This window comes from Centroberyx gerrardi, chromosome 17, assembly GCF_048128805.1.
Source record: "Centroberyx gerrardi isolate f3 chromosome 17, fCenGer3.hap1.cur.20231027, whole genome shotgun sequence".
NCBI lineage: Eukaryota > Metazoa > Chordata > Actinopteri > Beryciformes > Berycidae > Centroberyx > Centroberyx gerrardi.
In genome coordinates, this window is record NC_136013.1 from 11,359,712 (window position 1) to 11,381,292 (window position 21,581).

The 21,581-nt window shown below is 44.2% G+C and overlaps 1 protein-coding gene across 1 annotated transcript in view; it reads left to right on the top strand.

Annotated features, from left to right (window-relative positions):
- The window catches only part of pacrg (PARK2 co-regulated), a 122,205-nt gene that overhangs the window by 50,208 nt on the left and 50,416 nt on the right, over positions 1 to 21,581 (top strand). Inside the window, exons 3-4 of the mRNA XM_078289670.1 lie at positions 11,816 to 11,987; positions 18,074 to 18,223. Of these exons, the coding sequence (XP_078145796.1) occupies positions 11,816 to 11,987; positions 18,074 to 18,223 (322 nt within the window). The remainder of the gene's footprint in view (positions 1 to 11,815; positions 11,988 to 18,073; positions 18,224 to 21,581) is intronic.

Consider the following 21,581-nt stretch of genomic DNA (forward strand, 5'->3'; position numbering starts at 1 on the left):
CATCCCGTTTTAATATTAAGTGCTGACTCCGCCCACCCAGCCAGTTTCGGCGTACGCCGGTAGCAATTACAAGTGGACCATATCCTACAGTCCCTGCTCTCAGCGGAGGGAGGGAGCTACGCTGTGTGTGGGAAGCGCTGTGACCGTCAGACCTCTCTGGATTAGACAAGCAAGTAGAGAAAACCAGCATCAGCCGAACCAATTTATTGCCAAATGCTTTGGGATTCAACACATTAACATTGCTTCCCATGGTCAGAAAAAGTCGGCAGATTTGTCGCTAGTCGCTTTTGAGAAATAAAGTCGCCAGGGGGGTCTGAAAAGTCGCTAAGTCTAGCGACAAAGTCGCCAAGTTGGCAACACTGGATCCGAAACTTTGGACACTTTCTGTCGTTTTCTCTGGCCTGTCTCTTCTCTTCGCCCCTTGCTATTTTCTCTCTCTTTCTCCAGCGCGTTGTGCAACAGTAATAATCATCCGTGCGAAACACTGAGTGTGTATATAGTTATATGGATTAAACGAAGCTTCGATGCAAAGAATTTGCATCGATGATTTTTAGTAATCGAGTTACTCGAGGAATCATTTCAGCCCTAATAGCATACTTCTTTCACATGCCAGCGTGACAGAATAATGTGGATTTTACGACATGCAGGCGTATTGCTGTACAAAGCATGTCCATCGCATGCTCTTTGATGGTACAACAGTTTATAGGCATCTTTTGCAGTATGATTAATAGTTCCCATGAGCAACATTCAATTCACTATGTACTTATGTACTTGCCGTCTGACAACCAACCATCCCGCCTCTCTTCATATCTTGTCAGCCACCCCTCCACCTCTCATTCCCGCCCCATATCATCTAACTAAGCTCCCTGTCTGTGTATGAAATGACAACTGGACTAGCGCTGTTTATCTGCCTCAAATCTCTCTGCTTGGGACAAACCAGAGATTGCCTGCTACCAGGAATGAAGGAGGGACTATTTCCTCATTTGCTATCCTCTCCAGTTACCGCCCGACCACCACCACCATCATCTTCTCAACGTGTCACATCTGAAAAGAGCAGGGCGCACTTGCCACCTCTGCCGCCAGATTTCCCCGTTCTGTGGCACCCTGATAAGCTCTGACTTATTTCCTCCATGTGGGTCAGAGAGACTTGGAGACGCCGCTTGTATTGCCTTTTGTAATTACATCTGCTTCACTGCACTGTTTCTGCTCCCCTCGCTCGCCCCTTCCTCCAAACGGGAAGTAGATTTGTGGGTGTGTGTGTGTGTTGCGTGTGTGCACGTTCCGGCACGCACACAAGCATGAACAAGCATAATCCCTGTATGCCTTCTCTGGGCACAAGCTATTCCTCTTATACCCAGGCATTCAGCACTAAATGGAAAAAAGACCTTTGTCCTCTCAGGTACAGTAGATGTACCTCTGTATATTCACTCCCATCCATTGTAATGCCACCCACCACCTGCTGTAACGCACCCCCACCTGTTCTGTTGTAACTCCTCACTCTCCAAGGTGGTGGGAATCAGACTCCGGAGTTTATTCAATAGAGAATGGGCCCATTAAATAATTTCTACAGATATAAATGTATATCTGTGTGTTTGTGTCTGTTTGTGTCACGGAAGACATTCTTTCTGAGTTGAGTAGAAAAAAAAATATTTTCCAAAAACTTCAGAAGAAAACTTGTAGGTAGTTGTTTTGTATCACAGGGAAAGTCAGTCTTACTTTCATGTTCACCTTGAAAGTGACATGCAGTAGCTGTTCCCATCACCTCAAGTAACCCAAGCGTTTTCTTTTTTTTTTCCTTACGGTTAGCTATGGATGACTGGAAAAGAATTCAGTTGGCTTCCACTGGAGCTGTGTGATCAAAATCCCCACAATGAAATAATCCATTGCCTTGCATTCAATTATTCATCTGATTATCAAAAGATCATGGTTAGGCTATATTGAAACATTAATCTTTCAGCAGTAGTAGTAGCAGTTCCGGTGTGTGTGTATGTGTGTGTGTGTGTGTGTGTGTGTGTGTGTGTGTGTGTGTGTGTGTGTGTGTGTGCATTGACACACCACACACCACTGCATTTTCTGTGACATTTCAAAAGCTACCTTTCATCCCGCTCATAGGGCCCTGTGTGCAAAGTACATTAGTCAGCTCTCTGAAACAATCCTCTTCCTTGGATTCAGTCCTTTTGACAAAGGCCTCAAGTGGAAGCGGTGAACCATGGGAGTGAAGATGACTATCATCATCGGCGGGGAAAGACATCTTTCTCCCTGCAGGTGGAGGATGGAGCTCTGTGTGTGTGTGTACAGGCCATATGCATGCTGATGTTTGTGTGTGTTTGTGACTGTGTGCATGCGCTAATGCAGGCCTCTACTCACCTTGCTTTTTGGCTCTTGCTATTCATCACACCGATCCATTTTCTCACCTTTAGACCATCACCTGCACAGCTAGCCTGCCAGTCATAATTCAAATGGTTGGTTCCACATCACCTGACAAAGAGCTTCGTCCCCGACACCGCTACTGACCCAGAGAGGACCAATGTTGCACCGCTTGTTCACTGACTACTAGCAAGGCCAGTCTAGGATGCTAAGGTGTCTGTGCAGTCAGCTCACCGCTTCACTATCCATCGACTGAATATGTAACCTAGACATTTTGGAGTAATGCCTCTTGTCTGTGCTTTCACAAAGCACGAACTGTCATGGCTGCATGGACAAACATGTTCAGAGTGACACCATCTTGCACCGTCCACAGCACCGTCTGCTATTGTGCTGCTGCTCACAGACATATATCCTCCTTCCAGCGGCCCTAAATTAGGCTTAGAGGAAGCACCACATCCAACTCTCACAGTCCCCATTGACTTTTAGTTGGCTTTTATCTTCCTTTTTGTGCTCTCCTCTCTTCACCTCCTTTTCCCTCACCTAAATAGAAGCAGCAAATAGAATAATAGGCTGTAATCTTCCTGTGAGGGTGAACAGAGGGACACAGTGCAAGCCAATTTCTTTCTTTCTTTGTCTCTTTTCTTTCTTTCTTTCTTTCTTTCTTTCTTTCTTTCTTTCCGTCCGTCCTTACCCATTGCTCACCCTTCCTACTCCACTCTCTCTCTCTCTCCCTCTCCTCCATCCATCCAGTCCTTGCTAGCTCTGTGGAGTCCAGGCGCTCTTTGATCTGTAGTCCAGAACACAGGATGAGAGTGATCTGCTGGCAACAACAAGAACATCCCATTAGGAGCTGGACAGAGGCTTGACAGACACTCTGCCTGTGCCTCTGCTGCTGCTGCTGCTGCTGCTGCTGCTGCTGCTGCTGCTGCTTGGCCTTAAAGCTCACCACCTACTGCTACTGATGCTGCTGATTCTCCCTGCTTCTCCCTAGCTCAGGGTGGGCGTAACTGGCTCAGCACACCTCAGCACACAAGCTCACTGTCAGGTTCACTTGCTGAATTTAAAATGCTGAAATGCTTCCTCATGTGTTTCGTTTTTATATATATATATTTTTATCCATGGAACTGTCACCGTGGTACTGTGATCTCCAATGGCAAATACGGGTCAGGTCAGCCAGGGTGAGACACTTAAAACAACTCCCATAATCTTCTTCTTGAATGCAAATAATATTCACATGACGTCACACAATGGGAGAATGCTATATATGCTATACGCTTGCTAGTTAATTCGATAGAGCCTAATGTTACAGTATTCTCCATAAAAGATATTAAGGCAGCTGATCAACTAGGGATCACATTCAAATAAACTGCTGGTTAATTAGGTCTATATGTCATCGCCACAAATGCACAGTGGGACTGTACAGAATCTGTATTTTTTTTTTTTTTACATAAAAAAGTAGATGAAAGTGGCATTTTTAATGATACATAAATAACATTAAAACATAAAAGATACAGTGAACGTTTATCTTTTTTTTTTCCCCCTTGACTTCTGTCACTCTTTCTCCAAACCATCCGAGAATGTCACACCGCCTGGTGCAGCAGCCTTGTTATCTTAAACAGACCAAGCATTTGTCTTGGTCCCTATTGTTTTGGCTCCATGCACAAAATCAATGGAGCTCATTCATCACACACTCATTGAAAATGAGCATATTTGTTTGAACATTTGTGAGGATTTTTCAGTACAGTATGAGGCAGAAAAGCCAGATTTATCAAAACCGTGCAGGCAGCTATGCTACAGTCATGGTATTTGCTTGCTGAAAAAGCATTATTCTGTCCCCTTATCTTGTCTGTGTATCTAACATGTACGAATCACACACACACGCACACACACATGCAAGTAACAAATGCATGCACACACACACACACACAAATACTCACTGTGGTTGCTGGTTCCGTCACAAACAACCAGTGATGGATTGGCCCTTTCCATTTTAAACAGGGAGAAAACACATGCCCCCGGGGACCCTTGTGTGTGGAAGTACTTTGAAGTGTCCACATTTAATTCTTCTGTATGATAAATGAGAGGGGAGCTGCAGTCGTAGCCTGTGAGGAAAAGCCCAGCTCGCTCAACGAGGGGAGCGGAAACAAATGTAGCGATAGCTGATAAGCTGACTGTGTCTCTGGCTCTTGCTTGTTGTTCTGCTCCCTGCGGACCCCCACAGCCAGATAACAAATCCATCCTATCAATCAAACCCATCAATGGCTGGCTGCAGATTAGAGACAGTGATTTTGGGGCTGATTGGAGGGGAAATGCTGATTACGCTCCTCTCTCTGACTTGATTACACTCTGCCTGTCTGTTGTCAAGCTCGGCTGCTGAGCTGTAATCACTGGAAGCTAGAAGCAGAGGCTACTGAATAGACAAGACACAGCCGCAATCACACCACTGGCTGGCTAGCTGTGACTTTAGGACAGCTAGGTCATTTAAATGGCCTATCTGTCCCACATTGTCACAGCAACTGTGAATACTAACTGCATACAGGCCTACACGTGCGCAGGCATGCATACACCGAGATAAGAGAAAGCTCCAGGTATTAAACTGATTGTCTGCGTCTGTTTTTTTCTCCAACTCCTGTCACGTTCGTTACCTCCTGCTCCTCTCCTCCCTTTCTTTTCCTGTCTCTCTCCACTGTTCTGGCCTATTTCCGTCTCAGTGGCGGGGGGTCCCGTGCCAGAGCATACACACACACACACACACACACACACACACACACTGAGCAGAGTCCTAATCTAAGCTTTATTTAGCTGCTTCACCTTTAAAACTGGAGCAGGTTCGAGGCAGTCTCCACTACCTCCAACATTACATCCCTCCATCCCTCTGTTCCTCTTTCATCTCTCTACTCAGCCTTCCATCACTCCCTGTCCACCCGTTTCCCTTTTACTATTCATTCATCCATCCTCCCCGGTTTTCTTCTCTTCTTCTTGCCCTGTTTCCCTCTCTGTTATGGAGACTTGCGGACAGGGCTTTACAGGAAACCGTTAGTGTGCATGTCTGTCACTGAAGCCATACAGGTCTGCTTAAGGCTCCACTGGTGTTTTGTCACTTTGCGTGTATTGTGCTGTGTTTAACACAGAGGCAACTGTTTATCTTGTCTGCAACAAAACTGCATGAGCTACTTGAAAAATAGAAACAAAACAGCAGACACACACAGCCAAATATTACCAACAATCTATTGGCAAGTTTGTGATGCTTGTGGAAAATTAATAGGTTTTTTATTAGCTCTCTTGTTTATAGAAAAAATATTTTAATGGGTTCTCAGTGGGAGCACAAAAACAAACAGAATGTATTATTTGTTCCCTTTCTCTTTTGCAAACAAGGAAATTGGGGAAACACAATTTTGATAATGATTTTGATGATGACAGTTTGGACAAATAGAACGCACGTCTGCATAAAAATAAATCTGCAGCAAAGCCAGGTCTCTCCAAAAGTTGTTGCTAAATGTTGGGGTGAATTGTTGCCTTTTTTTTGCATCCTACAACATTTATTCTGTAGCCTTATTCTTCTACTGTATTGTGAAGCTCTGCCATGTACAGTTTCTAGCTGGAACATCTATGTGTTTTTCTTCATCTTTCCTAACAGCGTTAACAGTAGAAGCATCTCAGCAGGGACAGTAACAGGAACACTGTCTAAAGGGGTCACTCTTTCAATTACTCTGGCTAATGTTTGTTACTATAATAACACCATCCTGCCTTTAATCCTCAACACGCCATTTGGGACTGCTGGGCTGCCTGTCTGCATCAAAAAAGAAAACCCATTCTTTTCATCTCAGTGTGTGTTTATGTGTCTGTATGTGAGTGTATGTGCGAGGAAGGTTCACATAAAATTCATAACTCTCTGTGTCCTGATTTTGAACTATCTTTGAAGCCTCAAAATTGTTTCATCCAGCATGTGTTTGGTATCATTTCAATTGACACCATGCACTCTACTACCAGTGCTGTGAATTGAGCATACTTACATGCTTGTTAGATGAAAACAGCTGTCAGGGGAGATAGTGAGAGTGACTCACCCCTCTTTCTCTCACTTATTTTTTTTCCCTATTCCACAGTCTCACTCATCTTATTGTGACCTCTAAGAAAGTCAAAATATTCTATCTGTGAGATGATTCTTAGGGCTCTATTTTTCGTGAATCAACGGTGCACAGCAAAACGCAGTCAAGGGCGCACGGTGTGAGCGTACAGGGCGTGGCGACTTATTTTTGGTAATTTTGTGGCCAGAGGTGAGAGGCGCACCTGCGGCGCAGTTGGAAACAGGGTTGGATTAGGAGGAATACATTATCAGTAGATGTGGTGGGCCTGGCTTCAATAATGTCACCTTTTCAAATCAAAACTTTTTTCCATCCCTTTAAAAGCAGAGTGCTTTCCGCCACGGAGCTCTGACAATTTTGTGATGGAAGAGAACAGTCCGGAGCGGTTCTGCCACAACTGCTTCTCCCAAGAGAAAAGTGACTGTGTGGGGGCACATGATGTTAAATTAGCTTGGGAGGAGATAGCACATTTGGATAACCATTGCCCAATGTAAGAGACGGTTCAGTGATATTAGGCAAAGAGCCAAACGCAGGGACAGTTTGGCTACCAGAGCTAGCCAGTCCCTGACATCTAAAAAGGATGCAGCCCACTCCACAATCCCCAGTGTGGAAGGTCTTGGGGGGATAGGGGTTGTTGTATCAGGTGAGAAATTGTAAATTGCTTATTTAATATGTAAAAGGTCAAGTTACATTGCCAAAATATCCAGGTGATAATGTGAGATCATATTACACAGGTATCATGCATTGATTTTGCACTATTTTCCTTATGCTCTAGCTAGGCCTACAGAGGTTTATTGAATTGAAATGAGAAGGCCCGCTGGCTTTCTAGTTTAAATATTTGACCCACTTGTTGTGTACATCAATTATTTTAAAGACCTACAAAGGAGGTTTTCTCACCATAATGGCCTAGTTGTGTTGTGAGAAATTCCCTTCAGTGTTGTACTCCATGCGGCATGGCACATATTGGCAGTTCTATGTTGGGCGACAATCATTCACACCACAGCCACGTGTATATAGTTAGAAAGAAAAAATGTTGTATCTTATTTTTTCCTGCTTGAGGGATTTCTATCAAAGACAAATTGGCAAACATATCGTCCACAAAAAGGGTTGGTAGGACCTGTTTATGCGCACAACCCTCGGCGTGCACCTTTGACGTGGCCTGTGTGGGCAGGTGATACAAGCTCAAATCCCTGTAATTCTTGACACCAAAATTGCATTGTGCCGCTTGATGACAGACCCCCTACTGCACCTCTCCTCCCACTTAGGTGCAGTCAAGTTCACAGGGGGTCACCCAAATATCAAACGGGCAAAGGCGAATAAAAAACACCTGTAAGCGCCTGACGAAAATGGCAATTCGTGGAGCTGCTCAAAATAGAATTTAAAAGGCTGACTTTATGGACTTTGTTAACAGCTTTTACACTCAAATGACCTTCATGATGATGCTAAAACTTCATATCAGAGAATATACCAGTATTTCGCAGGGTATTGTGTCACTATCCACAAAGTCAGTCTCCTGTTCACTGTGAATGGAGCCTCTGCTGAAGGTATTGCTTCATGGAGAGCTTCCTTTACCGTCATTAAGCTGCCGTGGCCCCAACAGCTGGAACATTTCCCCCACAGCTAGAAACATGTAAATACAATGATCATGATTCATAATCTGGCACACATCTTTATTTGGACAAATCTAGACTATGCTAACCACACATTTTTAGTTTAGAAATCGAGATGGCTTCCCAGAGCAACGACTTGCCTGGTTGCATCAGTCAAGATCGTAGAATGATGTGAACTCTGCTGTGGTGTGGATTGTTATTTTAAGTGCATGCTGGTTCATGCCTGCCTTCTGTATTCCCATACGATATAGACCTTTCAACACACACCTCTGTCCTCAGTGTGAGTCCCTGTCAGTGTTTTTCAGATACATGCCATCCTAAGTGCATATGAAGCTAGCGTATACGAAATCCTGCATTCCTGCTTGGCTTGCTACAGTACGTGTTCAGTAGGATTAGCGGATCTTCGCGTGACTCTCACAGTGTGAATGGAACCGACTGTCTTCTCTTCTCATAGCTTAAGTGACTGACAGCAGCTCATCAGCTAGCTCTAAATACAGATTCATACACTGATGTTAATGCAGAGTTGCTCCATGTGTAGCCAGAACAAATCATTCATAGCATAAGAGGTCAATAGTTAAAGTACTATCTTTGTCAAACAGCTGTCAAACCATGCTTTCTGTTTCAGGATTGCATACTCCGTACCATTTCAAGGATTTTGTCAGTACCACTGTCTGATGAATACACCGATGTGTCTCGCTTCATCCTCCTCTTTCCTTGGCCTCTGTTTTCCTCCTCCTCCTCTTCCTCCTTCTCTGGCTAAGAGAAAAAAATAATGGTGTAGTCCACAACAATTACCTCAGGAACAGAATGAAACAGGACCCCTCACAATACACACACATGCACACACACACACACACACACACACACACATACATTCTTTCTTTTTTTCTCGCACAGTATTCTTCCTTTTCTTGCTGTACAGCCTCTTTTTTTTTTTTGCCCATAGCTTGGCTAACATTAATGACTCATACACACCCTGGCAAACTAGCCCAATAACTTAGCACATCTGAGCATACACACACTCACACTCACACACACACACACACACACACACACACTCACACACAGCCATTGTGTATTTAAAGTGGCAACCTGCTGTTTTCGTTTCCCCTGGTCTCCTGTACCTGTCAGGGTCTCTGACTCTGTTGTTTAATGAGCAGAGCCTCTCCTCAGCCTCGCTCCTAGCCTAGCTCTGCTGCTGCTGCTGTTGCTGTGTGTCTGCTGCTGCAGTGCTGACCAAAGGAGACATGCAGGTCTGTGTCTGCGTCCCAGGGCTAATTGCTACTTGGCCGATAGTCTTTCTGTGCTCCACTCTCATTGACTCCTAGGGTTCCAGGGGGATTCCCACAGGCACCCAAAGACAAACAAACCTGGGCGGACAATCGATAACGGATGCAAGAGTTACCGCTCAGCGCAGCCGCTGATTAAGATTCTCTGGGAATGTGTGTGTGTGTGTGTGTGTGTACTTGTCTGTGTAGGTGCGTGTGTGTGTGTGTGTGTGTGTGCACGCGCGTGTGTGCATGTGTTTGTTGATTGTCCCACTCATTCAGTGCTAACTGGAATCTTCAGCCAGTCCCTAAATGCTTGTTTATGTGATTTTGATTAAGTGTATTACAGAGTTCAGAACTATCCGCACAACAACCCTAGACTAATACTCTCAAGTAATTATTCCCCCGACACCTCAGCACAACAGGCCAGGTGAGATCCTGAGCATAGTACTGCGTCTAAATCTGAGAATTGATAACCTACCCACAGTGCCAGCTAAGACTGTGTCTTATTATTAGTAAGCCTTATTTGCAAGTTGTACGTTTTCTTTATATACATAGATTTTCGCAGCTCGGGTTTACATGTTTCTCCAAACGGGTCAAAAGCTAACGTCAAAAGAAAAAGACATCTCTGTTTCTAACTTGCTGTGGGATTCATTGTATTGTATATATTGTTTCTGTGGCCAAATCCAGAAAGCAGCTTGCGGCGTGACGTGTCCCTGTGTGTCACTGGCTGCCACAGGCTAGCAAGCCATGCTGCTCAGTAGTGTCATCTCTCTTCTCTTCTCTTCTCTTCTCTTCTCTTCTCTTCTCTTCTCCTCGTCTCTCCTCACCCTCTCCTCCCCTCCGTTCCCTCTCCTCCCCTTCTCTCTCGTGGCTCATGTTTGCTTTTGTTCTCGTCTCCAGCCCGCCTGACTCACAATGATGATCTTGACCAAGCGCAGGGAAAGGTCAAGGTTGGCCGGCAAATTGCCTCAAAGCAATCAGCCTTGTCTCTCTGCGCTAACAGTGTGTGAGCTCTCTCTCTCTGTCTCCGTCTTGCCATCTCTCCATCTTTTTCTCTCTTTCTCAGTCTCTGTGTTTACCCAGGGGTGGGGGTTGGGGGGGATGGGGGTTGGGGGTGTCAGGAGGGGTTAGCAGGAGGGGGGTCTGCCCCGCTTTGAAGTCTAGGCTCTGACCGGCGGCTGGGCGAGGGCTGGGGACTTGAAAGCAGCGAGCGTCGCTGTCTTGGTGACATTTCAGCACAGACCAGCGTGACCCAGCAGGGTGCTTGTGTGTGTGTGTGTGTGTTTTTGTATGCGTGTGTGTGTGTGTGTGGACGAGAGGGTGTCTCTGCATGGGCTCAGCTGTCCTCTCGGATGGCTGCTGGGGGCTGTTTGCCTCTGCACCAAAGGGATTACCTTTCATTACATGAAAAACAGGATCGCCCCTTCAACCCCTAGCCCTTTGCCCCACAATAGCACCATCGGGACACACTGCTGCAGCTCACAACCACCCGTTATAAACACACACTCACTAACTAGATACACACATCCACTCATGAGTCATGGCTACATCTAACATTTTCTAACATGTTCTGCTTCACAAAGACATGCATGCTCTTTCTCTCACATACAGTACACATGCAAACAGACACACACACGCACTTCTCACACACACAAGCATACACTGGGATCAAGGACAGCCTCTTTGGAGTCAGCTGTTCTTTCCAGCCCACTGTGCCTGCATGTCTTTTCTCTGAAGGCCTCACACACATGAAAGACTTCACTGTAATGTGTTACATGGTACCCATGCACACAACCAAACAACATCAAAGCCTGCCTGTGGCCTGTAGCTGGATGAATGTCTTTATCTAGGACCTGATGGTGTGTGTGTGTGTGTGTGTGTGTGTGTGTGTGTGAAAGAGAGAGAGCGACTGTCCTGTAAATGGTGTAAACAGGTGTTAATGTGTCAGCCCACAGGATGCCACATGTCGCTGTGTCATGATCTCCTGAACAGCTGTCCCCCACTATTGCGTGTGCGCGCGCGCGCGTGTGTTTATGTGTGTGTGCATGTATGTGTGTGTTTACTGTAGGAGTTATAAACGGCTCCAAGGAAAGCTTTAGCCCTAGATATTGTGCAAATCCAAGGACAAACAAGAGAAAGGGCAAGGAATGAAGGGAGCTTTGTGGCAATAACTGATTCTCTAGAGAACATGTGGAATTTTCCTCTGCTATATCTATCACTATGTGTGTGTCTGTTTGTATTTCTTTGTGCTTGTACGCACAGGGCAGGTGTGAATATGAGTTAGGAGGGTGGCTTAGCGGGTAGAGAGACTGCTCCGTAACCAGAAGGCCAACAGTTGGATCCCTGCATCCGCTAATGTCTCCATCAACAGCCATATATGTCCTTGAGCAAAGGACAGAAACTCTACCACTTCACTCTTTGTAAGTCACTTGGGATAAAAGAATCAGCTAATGCCTAAAATGCAAATGTAAATTCTTCTCCTCAGGTGGAGATTGACAAACTGGACTATTACCACTACCTGCCTATGTTCTTTGACGGGCTATGTGAGACAGTTCACCCCTATGAGTTCTTCGCCCGCCAGGGAGTCCATGACATGTTGGACCACGGAGGCACCAAGATCCTGCCTCTCATCCCCCAACTCATCATGCCCATCAAGAGTAAGTCTGGGCGGGAGCCTGCACTCAGTCACACACAGCTCTTTTCTCAACAAGTCTTAAGTCTTGAAACTTAAGTCTTGAATTTGCAACCTTTGTTCCAAAATGAGATATCTACCACTGGAAGACATGGCACACACTGTTAAATAATGTTATAATAATACTGTTAAGTGAAATTAGAGCATTGTTTAATATGTTTGCTATCTTAAGACTGCTGAAAAATATATTTTGGAAAGAAGTGCCCTAAATTCAAATATTAACTATTTGTATTTTCACAAAATGTACTTAGTTCTGATGTTTTTGAATTAAATAACTTTGAATGTAAAATAAATATGTGTGTCAGTATTATTTGGCTTTAAATGATATATGTAAGTATACAGTATATTTTTGAATAATTACACACAGTGGCACTCGCCACTCGCAGACAAAATAGCACGTCAATTCAGCAGCATGCCTCAAGTGCAACTAAAATACAACAACAGAATGTGCTAGGCATAGGCTTACATTACTCACCTGTCTAACACCCTCGCACTACAACTGATTCTAACATTACCATACGAGCGGTCCTGTGGCGAGTCCTAATATGGCTTTGCAGTCATACTGTTCCTATTATTACATTAACCCAAGGGGCAAAGCGTCCTTGTTTTTGCATTTGCCGGAAGAAGTTGGTTCCAAAACCAGGCCTGATAATCTGCCATGAATGCTGGGGCATGCTACATTTAACTGTGTCATCGTGTTGTGCCTCCTTACCTTTACACACACACACACACACTCACTCACGCAAACACGCACAGTTGGCAGAGGGCGGTGGGCGGAAAGGTCATATCCCAGGGCGAAGTGGTCTCTGGCTTCAAAAATAGACATCAGAATTTAGACTGACGTGAACAGCGAAGCTTTCTTATGTGATAAACACGAGGGACACACACTTCCTTACACGAGACACACAGGCGTTAGAAGAATGCGGAGTAATGCCTATGTTTGAACATTTCAGCACACACATGCACAGACACACACTCACACACACACACACACACGCACACACACTGTCTTTTGTTTGGCGCCGCTGCCAAGTGGAGTGTCTGTTTCAAAGTGGGAGCCTTTAAGTGGCGCCCAGTGAGCCTGGGATAGTGTTCATGTCACGGGCAGTTGGCTGGTGGTGGTGTGCGTGTGTGTGTGTGTATGTGTGTGTTCCCCATATATGTGTGGGTGTTGGACGTCTGTGGAGGCAGAGGGGCGGAACGGCCAACAGTAGGCAGGGTCTGTTGGAGACACAGAGACACACTGACAGACTGACCCTGGCACACCACGCTCCCTGGGAGGGAGAGCAGTAAACTCTGTTACATTACATACTGCACTGAACACACACTGCGAGGGCTCAGCCATAACACATCTCACAGACCAACACAACTGCATTCTTGTGTTTTTTTACCGTAATATTGTTGTATTCACATTTACATTTTTCATTTGACTTGTCCACTTGATTTACTGAAGTCAAATTGATTGAATAAATTCTAAGTTTGATCACTGTCTTGCCATACCATACAATGTGCTGATTCACAGCACTCTCAAACCCAATAGATATCGATCGATATATATATGATTTGCTAACATCTTTTCAGAGCCAGTTCTAGCTAGTTCCAGTATTTTGAATGCCTGATGTCCTTTCTGCCCTTTATCAAAAAGCCGAACACCCACTTTACACACAGCTTGACATTATACATAGTGATTGGCTCACTCTCTCACTCAGACAGTAGTTTATAATTCCTAAGCCCTCAGCAGTTTTGGCCATTTGCCTTTGGGAGGCCAGACCAAAGGTGATGGCTATGCTCCTCATGAAAACACACACTTCGCACTGATAATGGAATTTTAAATGGCCTGCTCCTTATTAACTTCTTGGTTTATTAAAAATCAGGCCTGTTTCGCCACATCCACAAGGCAAAGCCGCCAGTCCGTGTCTCTGTTGCAGATTAATTACTTTTCTATGGAGCAGGAAAGAAGGAGGGATGGAGGAAAGAGGAAGAAAGTAAAAAGCCGTCTGCAATCTAAAATGGCAAGATATATATTTTTTCTCCTCTGACGTTAATACATCTTCAATGTGGCTGGCGGGCTCTTATCTGCAGAGCGACTGAGTCACGTCAGGCCCTGGTGAATTTTGATGATGACTCCGGGTCACCCAATGAGAATACACAATGAAGAAGGCTCTGCCTGACATCACACTCCAGGCCCTGTCCTCGGTGACTTCAACACTGAACTCCCTCCAATCGTACAACCTCTGCCTCTTACCCCGTGCTAGAGAGACCGATAGAGCAGGAGGCATGTGGGGTCAAATTAAACCAACAACAAAAACATTTAGTGGTGAAGTTTTATCTGAAAAAGTGTCAATACTAAATTAAATATCCACTATTTAATAAAAAGATATTTACTCTTACAAAATTATTTCTTAAAGTCAAGCACACTAGTTAGATTTATTAGTCATTAAAATACTTACTTGCTTACAAAATAGTTATGAATTTAATTAAATACTGACTGATGATTTTCAGCTAGCACTTTTTTCCAAAATGGACATATAGTGTTTTGGGATTTAATATCCACTATTTAATAAAAAAGACATTTACTATTATAAAATGATTTCTCAGAGTAAAGCACACTATGAGTAACTGTTCTGAGTTATGAGTCATTATCATACTTCCTCGCTTACAAAATAGTGAATATGAATTTATTTATTTATTTTTTTGAAATACTCACTGATGAATTTAAGGTAGCACCTTTTTTCCAAAATGGACATATAGTGTTTTGGGATGAAACCATTGATGTAAAAATGTATGTGTACAATGGAATGGGCAGAAAGAATAAGGCAAATTATTTTGTATGCAGCGCAGATATTTCTCTCTAAGTAGAAGTAAAGAAATTAGGATCTATTCAGCCCAGCAGTGCCGTCATGACTTGGGGAGAAAGGGTAACATGTTAGTCATATGCCGTGGTTTGGATTTTCTGGCTTCTTTAAATAGGGAGGAGGATTCAGAGCCATGCCTCTATTGAGCCCCGGTAGATTGGCATAACATTTGTTCAGCTTTGAACCGAAATGAGACTTTCATTACAAGAAGATCCTCAGTTACGCCTCTTCACGGGAACATCTCCTTCTGATCTGAAAAGTATATTTATACATAGAGCGAGAGCAATTCACCGCTAAACTCCCCAATGTGTCACCCTACCTCTGACATTTCACAGAGAACCGAATACAAGGTCACCGTTGTTTTATTTTCACACTGAATATGGAACAGGTCCCAGCATGAATAGATGATTACTTTATTCAGATTTGTCCCAACACAGGTTTTGTACCAGCGTTAATACATCCGGCTCTTGGCTGCCTACTCCCCCACTCTCTCCTTTTTTTTTCTTCTTTTTTTTCTCTTTTTTTTTTTTGCAGCAAGGCGAGAGTGCCGATGAATAATTGAACAGTCCCGCGGTCCAAATGTCACAGCAGGGAAAATTGTTTGCGCTGGCTGGTAATTAGAATTTCATTGTTTGTTATGTAGGTTTGAAATTCCTGTCATTCCGCATTCCACCTTATCTTGGTGATGGCAGATATCTCAGCGCTTGTCTATCTGGGGAGACACTAAGGCAGAGATGGAGAGATGGCATAACGCACAATGCATTCACTCATTCGGCCTCATCTGTACCACTGGTCCTCTGTATACCCACACGCACACACACACACACACACACACACACACACACACGCCTAGACACACGCCTAGCACATTTACACACACATGCATGCATAAACACACATTCACGTTCACACCATAGACTGTAAAAAAACATGGACATAGTGAGTGTGACGTCACCCATTGGCTTCTGAAGGGCCGTTTTGAAGCCTGGAGATTGTGTTTATGGTCGCCGCCATGTTGACATTTTTTGGAGCTAGAGCAGCCAAAGCGAGGCTTGTCCGCACAGCCGCAGCGCTGCCTACTATTGGTCCATAATCAGCGACCTGTCGATCACTGGCCAGGCGAACTGTATATCACTAAGAAAACAACCCTGTTTTATATCCATTATATCCCGTTAATGACACAGTTATTTTGTAAATCGGCATTAGGGCACACATTAGAAGAGGTGAAATTAGCTACTGAGGCCATAACCTCTTGTCGAAAAAATTTCTTGACTTTATATTTTGAGTAAGAAGTTGGGTTGTGGTCCCATTGACTTGCACTGAGTTGGGCCGGGTTTAGAGTCTTTTTGGAGCCAGCCCCTAGTGGGTGTTAGTGGAACTGCCGTTGCCGCCACTTCCGTGGTTTTGGCCACTTGGTTCACACGCGCACAGACACATACACTCAAATGGGCACACTCAAGAAACAATGGACACAGAACAGTGGACCACATGAATAGCAACAACATTTCTAACCTCAAAGTTTGAGCAAATGTTGATGTTTAGGGGTGGAGACATTACATCAAAACTAGGAGATCACCATTTTGATGTGCCACTGCAAGTGCAGGTACACACACACACAAAAATATACAACTGTATTCTACCTTAAACGGAAAATGGAAAGATTTAAATGTTTTTTTTTTACTTCACACAATCAACCCACCACAGTTTAAATGACTTATCTTCTACATAACGTGACTTTCTGCATTTAGTAGTTGCTGCCAGTGCTGCTTGTGCCCGTGACTGAAGATGACATTTTGCCTCACTGCTTTGATATATGCGTGTGTGTGTGTGTGTGTGTGTGTGTGTGTGTGTGTGTACATGTGTGTCCTCTGGTGCATGTGCATGTGTGTATCACCTCTCTAGAGCGCTGTTTTTCCTTTGTCATCCTGTCACACTGTGTGTTGTCCCCCTGAACAGCATGACTGTGTGTGTGTGTGTGTGTGTGTGTGTGTACTGTATGTGTGTGTGTATACTTGTGACTGGAATGCATTTGCATATGAGCTGTTTTAACACAGGCCGTGGGTGATGCAGTATGCCAATCCCGGACTGCTCTGTCATACACAAATATTTTAGAGTTGCTGCTCTCTCTCTCTGTCTCTGTCTCTCTCTCTCTCTCTCTCTCTCTCTCTCTCTCTCTCTCTCTCGCTCTCTCACCTGCTAACACAATTCATTTGCCTCCACTCTCTTAGCCACAAGCTCTCAGCCTCTCCTCTCACACTTAGCTGATATTTTCTTTGTTTTGACTCTTTCTTTTGAAATGTTTTTTCATGCCTTTTAGTTTTGTTGTAAGTGCTTACTGGCAAAATAGGAGCTGCGGTGCCATTACTGTCCTAGCTTTCTGGAAGTATGCATCAAATGACAATTTAAGGTTTCATAAAGAGAAATAGCCTAGGTCTGCTTTTCTAACCTAGGGTGTGCCGTTGTCAACACACAGTCTGCGCGGAGGGAATTGCCAGCACACATGCACACAAGCTCACAGAAAAAAACAGAAAACAGCAAAATAAAACAAACATAAAGAACTGCAAAAATATGTCAGTCTTAGCTGCTAATGACAGTTATTTTCTAACCCCTTGCGCTCTGCCTGTCACATCTCTTAATCTCTCTTTCTGTCATTTTGTCTTTTGTTGTTTCCTCTCTCTCTCTCTTTCTCTCTTTCTCTGTCTCTCTCTCTCTGTCTCTCTTGATCTCTCTAGCCCTCCATCTCTCCCACCATCCCTCTCCTTTGTTCTCTCTATCAGTGGGAGATGGAGTTAAGTGCAGCTGTGGGCCAAATTGCCCAGTGATTGGCTCTCACTTACTCCTGCCTCCCCAGTGCATTTGAAATCACTGATTGCAGCCAAGCCAGTCTAAATCAAAGCTCAGCTAAAAAAGAAATGCTTTCAAGGGAAGAGAGTGTGTGGGGGTTAAGATTTATGTGTATTTTGGTTCGGTGTGTCCGCTAAGCCCACTCCTATGTACTATATAGTTGCGGTCATCACAACCGCTCTACGTCTACACCTCGCCTCGACCTGCCTCGAGAGAGAGCCTGTAAACCGATCTAGTTTACATCCAAATTGCTCTTTCAAAAGTTTTCCAGACTCCTAGCAGCTCCTTCTACCTATAAGCCTGAGCTGAGCCTTGATCCCTAACCGTTTCCATTTTTGACCTGTCCCTGCAGACGCCCTGAACACGAGGAACCGCCAGGTGATGTGCACCACACTGAAGGTCCTGCAGCATTTGGTGGTGTCTGGAGACATGGTGGGACAGGCCATGGTGCCCTACTACAGACAGATACTCCCCATCTTCAACATCTTCAAGAACATGAACAGTGAGTCCAAGTCCATGCAAAATGCTGAGAAAGTGTTAACTGGTGAGCAGATGGTGTGTCAGCACAGTGTGTCTGTGCGCTTGTGAGGAATCGGTCGTCGTGCAAGCTTGTCCCTATGTGTTATAAATGATTTCTGTGTGCTAGCAGTGCTACTACTTATCTGGTCACAGTGATTTGGCCAACGGCAAACATCCTGTCTTCCTCAGAAAGGCAATCATATGTATTCATATGTATTCATGTGTAGTGGTAAGCCTGTGCTACTGCTAATGTCTAACCACGTGATTCCAGAGAGCTGTTCAATTCTTTGCATTCCTATGCAGAAGTGTAGACTTTGCGTGTGTGTGTGTGTGTGTGTATGAAAGTGTGTGTGTGTGACCTCCAGGCAGAAAGCATCCTGTTTTCCACCCATTCTTTCCTCTGTGGATCCCATGTATGCGCCTGTCCCCGAATCCTTTTTCCTCTTCCTCCCTCTACTTAAACATCCTCTTGACAGAGTAGCTCCATTTTCTCCTTTCTGCTGTCAGTCAGGCTGCATTGTGCCGGGCTGCTGAGGAGGAGACTGTGTCCTTGCTCTCTCTGAAAGCCTCCACCTGGGTGACACCAGGACCCGGGGAGATTGGCATCAGATAGGCAGGGCTCTTTGTGCGGCAGTGTCAAAGCACTTAGCATGGTGTGACATGATGTGGGCCCATTGAAGGCTTAGAGGCTCAACCAATCCCAAACACCACTCACCACACAGTCAGTGGGATGTGAAGAGTGACATTGTGAATCAATCACTTAAACACAGGCTATAACAGGAGAAAACACAAGGCTTTAGTCTCTTAATCAATATCCAATTTGAATCTCTTGTCTCTTTAATTCGCTTACATTATCTGTTACTATTTTCTGGGGTCTAAAAAAAAAAAAGGAGAGAGAGAGCAGAAAGAGATAGTGGAGGAAGACAAAGGAAGGGAGAGAAAAGCCTGCCTTATTAGTGCACAGCCTTATGCAAATCTCCTCTGTAAATTAGCTGTCAAATCAATCCCCTAAACCGGTTTGAAGCGCGGGTTTCTCCGCCGCAGCACAGGCTCAGCGGTTGGCCAGAGAACCCCACCAGGAATAGTTTATCTCTGCCTGGTAGTTACCGGGCCTGCCTGCCTGTCTGCCTTCCTGCTCACTTGTCTGTCTTCCTCTGGCGAGCATCGATTAACCCTGTGCCAACCTCTCACCTGGCAGACCTCCCTGCTGTTGACCTCTCCCAGAGAGACCGCTCTGGACCACAGAGGCTCCATACAGCTGCCAGTGTACACACCCCAACATGCTAACCATGGACAGTGCTTCTAGTTCTGCAACCTATAGGCACCTAGTTGAGTGATTTTGAGCCCCAAGCTAGAATATTATGACTGTACACATTTTTGTTATAGTATGCTATATGTGTAGTTTCTCAAATTTGACCCGCAGATAGATAATAAGCTGTACTGAACTATATAAACCCATTTTAACTTGGAACACAATATTTTACTCCAGTGTTTACATGCAAGGCGAATATAAAGCCTTAAAATACATGGCAAACGCATCTCATAATAACATTTATAGTTCTGTCTATCAATTTGACAATGAACAATGTTTCAGGTTTTGGTTTTTGATGGTAGTGCTACTATTTTGTTTACATTTAGATAATGGGTTATGGCGTAAGAACAGGGTCTCTGCTGGTTATGGAATTTCTGGAATATCATGGAATTTTGAGAAGTGTATTCCAGACAGGGAAAGTCATGGAATATGAGGGAATTTTACATATGGGCTAATTTACCAAAATGTACCAGAATATACAGTAATTTTTTATTTATTTCATTAGATGGTGGTTGTCAGCTGGTTTTATCCACAGTAAGCCTAACTGTATTGGAAAAGAATCTGTTATTTACCCCTTAAGAACTTTTCTGAGCTGAAAAATAATGTTACCAAACCAGGGAGGAATAAAATGTTTAGTTCATGAGTCATAGGTCATAAGTCATAGGTGTTCTTACTTAGTAATGGAAAGTCATTGAAAAGGTGTGGAATTTTCATCAAAGCCACGGTGGGAACCCTGGAAGAATTACCTGTAGGCCACATGGGCCACAAGGGCACTTTCACCTACAAGTAACTCACTCAAAATGCCACCATTCTGCTTTTATGTCTGTTACAGTACATTAAACAGCATTCCCACGGTCCTTGGATTTGAGAAAGAGTAAAATAAGGCCTTAAAAGTTTTTTGAAAATGAATCGATGACTTTGTGAGTGCTTGATCTTTAAGAAAATATACCACCCAAATTCATCAGTATGCCTCAGCTCTCAGCACTTCACATCCTGAGAAAAACCCTATTACAGATATTTGCATTGATATAGCAGGAATTTTAAAATTAATTATTTCACCATGATTTCTTGACTTGACAAAATCATAAGTAAAAAGTGAGGCCTCTATGATGTCCAACTTTGACCAACATCATGTCTCACCCCAAAACATGCCAATTTTGTGCCTTTGAATTTCACCAAACAAGACCTTGAACAACTTTGATGTTCCAGTGTGTGAACCCTGATTAAAGAATTATTAGTTCTTGCCATTTTACAGTCTGGTGACAGCTGAGAATAATGTAAGCATCATCATGACAGGCAAACAAAAACTGATGTCTTGATTTGGTTCACAGATGATAAATAAATAAATAAATAAATACGTTTTGGATTGGAATCTGCCATGGTAGCATGTTTTTTTTTTTTCTCCGTCTGGAGCTTTAGTGCTAGATGAGCTGTCAGTTCACCAGTCCTGTACCACCCACTCCCTGGCAACATAGAAAGTTAAGACCTCAAATACAGAGAGAGAATAGATGCTGCTCTTTGAGGGACCAAACACTCAGAAACACTGAAACTCTGTGTTCTCTTTCTCTCTCTCTCCCATTTCATGTGGCATGTTTACATCAATATCAAAGCTTTCATTGAAGTCCATCTATTTTCTAATATAACCTATGTACACCTCCAGCTTCATCCCACGCTCATTCGACTGTCTCAACCACGGCCAACACGCTCCCTCCAGCAGACAGGCACGATCATTGTGCTGAATACGCTAGAAGACACAGAGGACTGTCTAGTAGTGTGTGGTAACATCTCCCTTTGGCTCTCCCACACTATAACTCACTGAGCCTGTATGGCATCCCTCTTATCTCCTCAGCCACAACGGAGCCACTGTCCAGTGTGTGCCAAGGGTGTGTGCGTGTGTGTGTGTCCACATCTGTGTATATCTGCCATGAATGGATCTGTTGTGTCCCATATGCAGCTGTTGGCTTCAGCGTGGACGAAGGGACCAGCTCTCCGTCTGTGTCCCTCTCTGTTCACCATTGTTAGGTCTGCC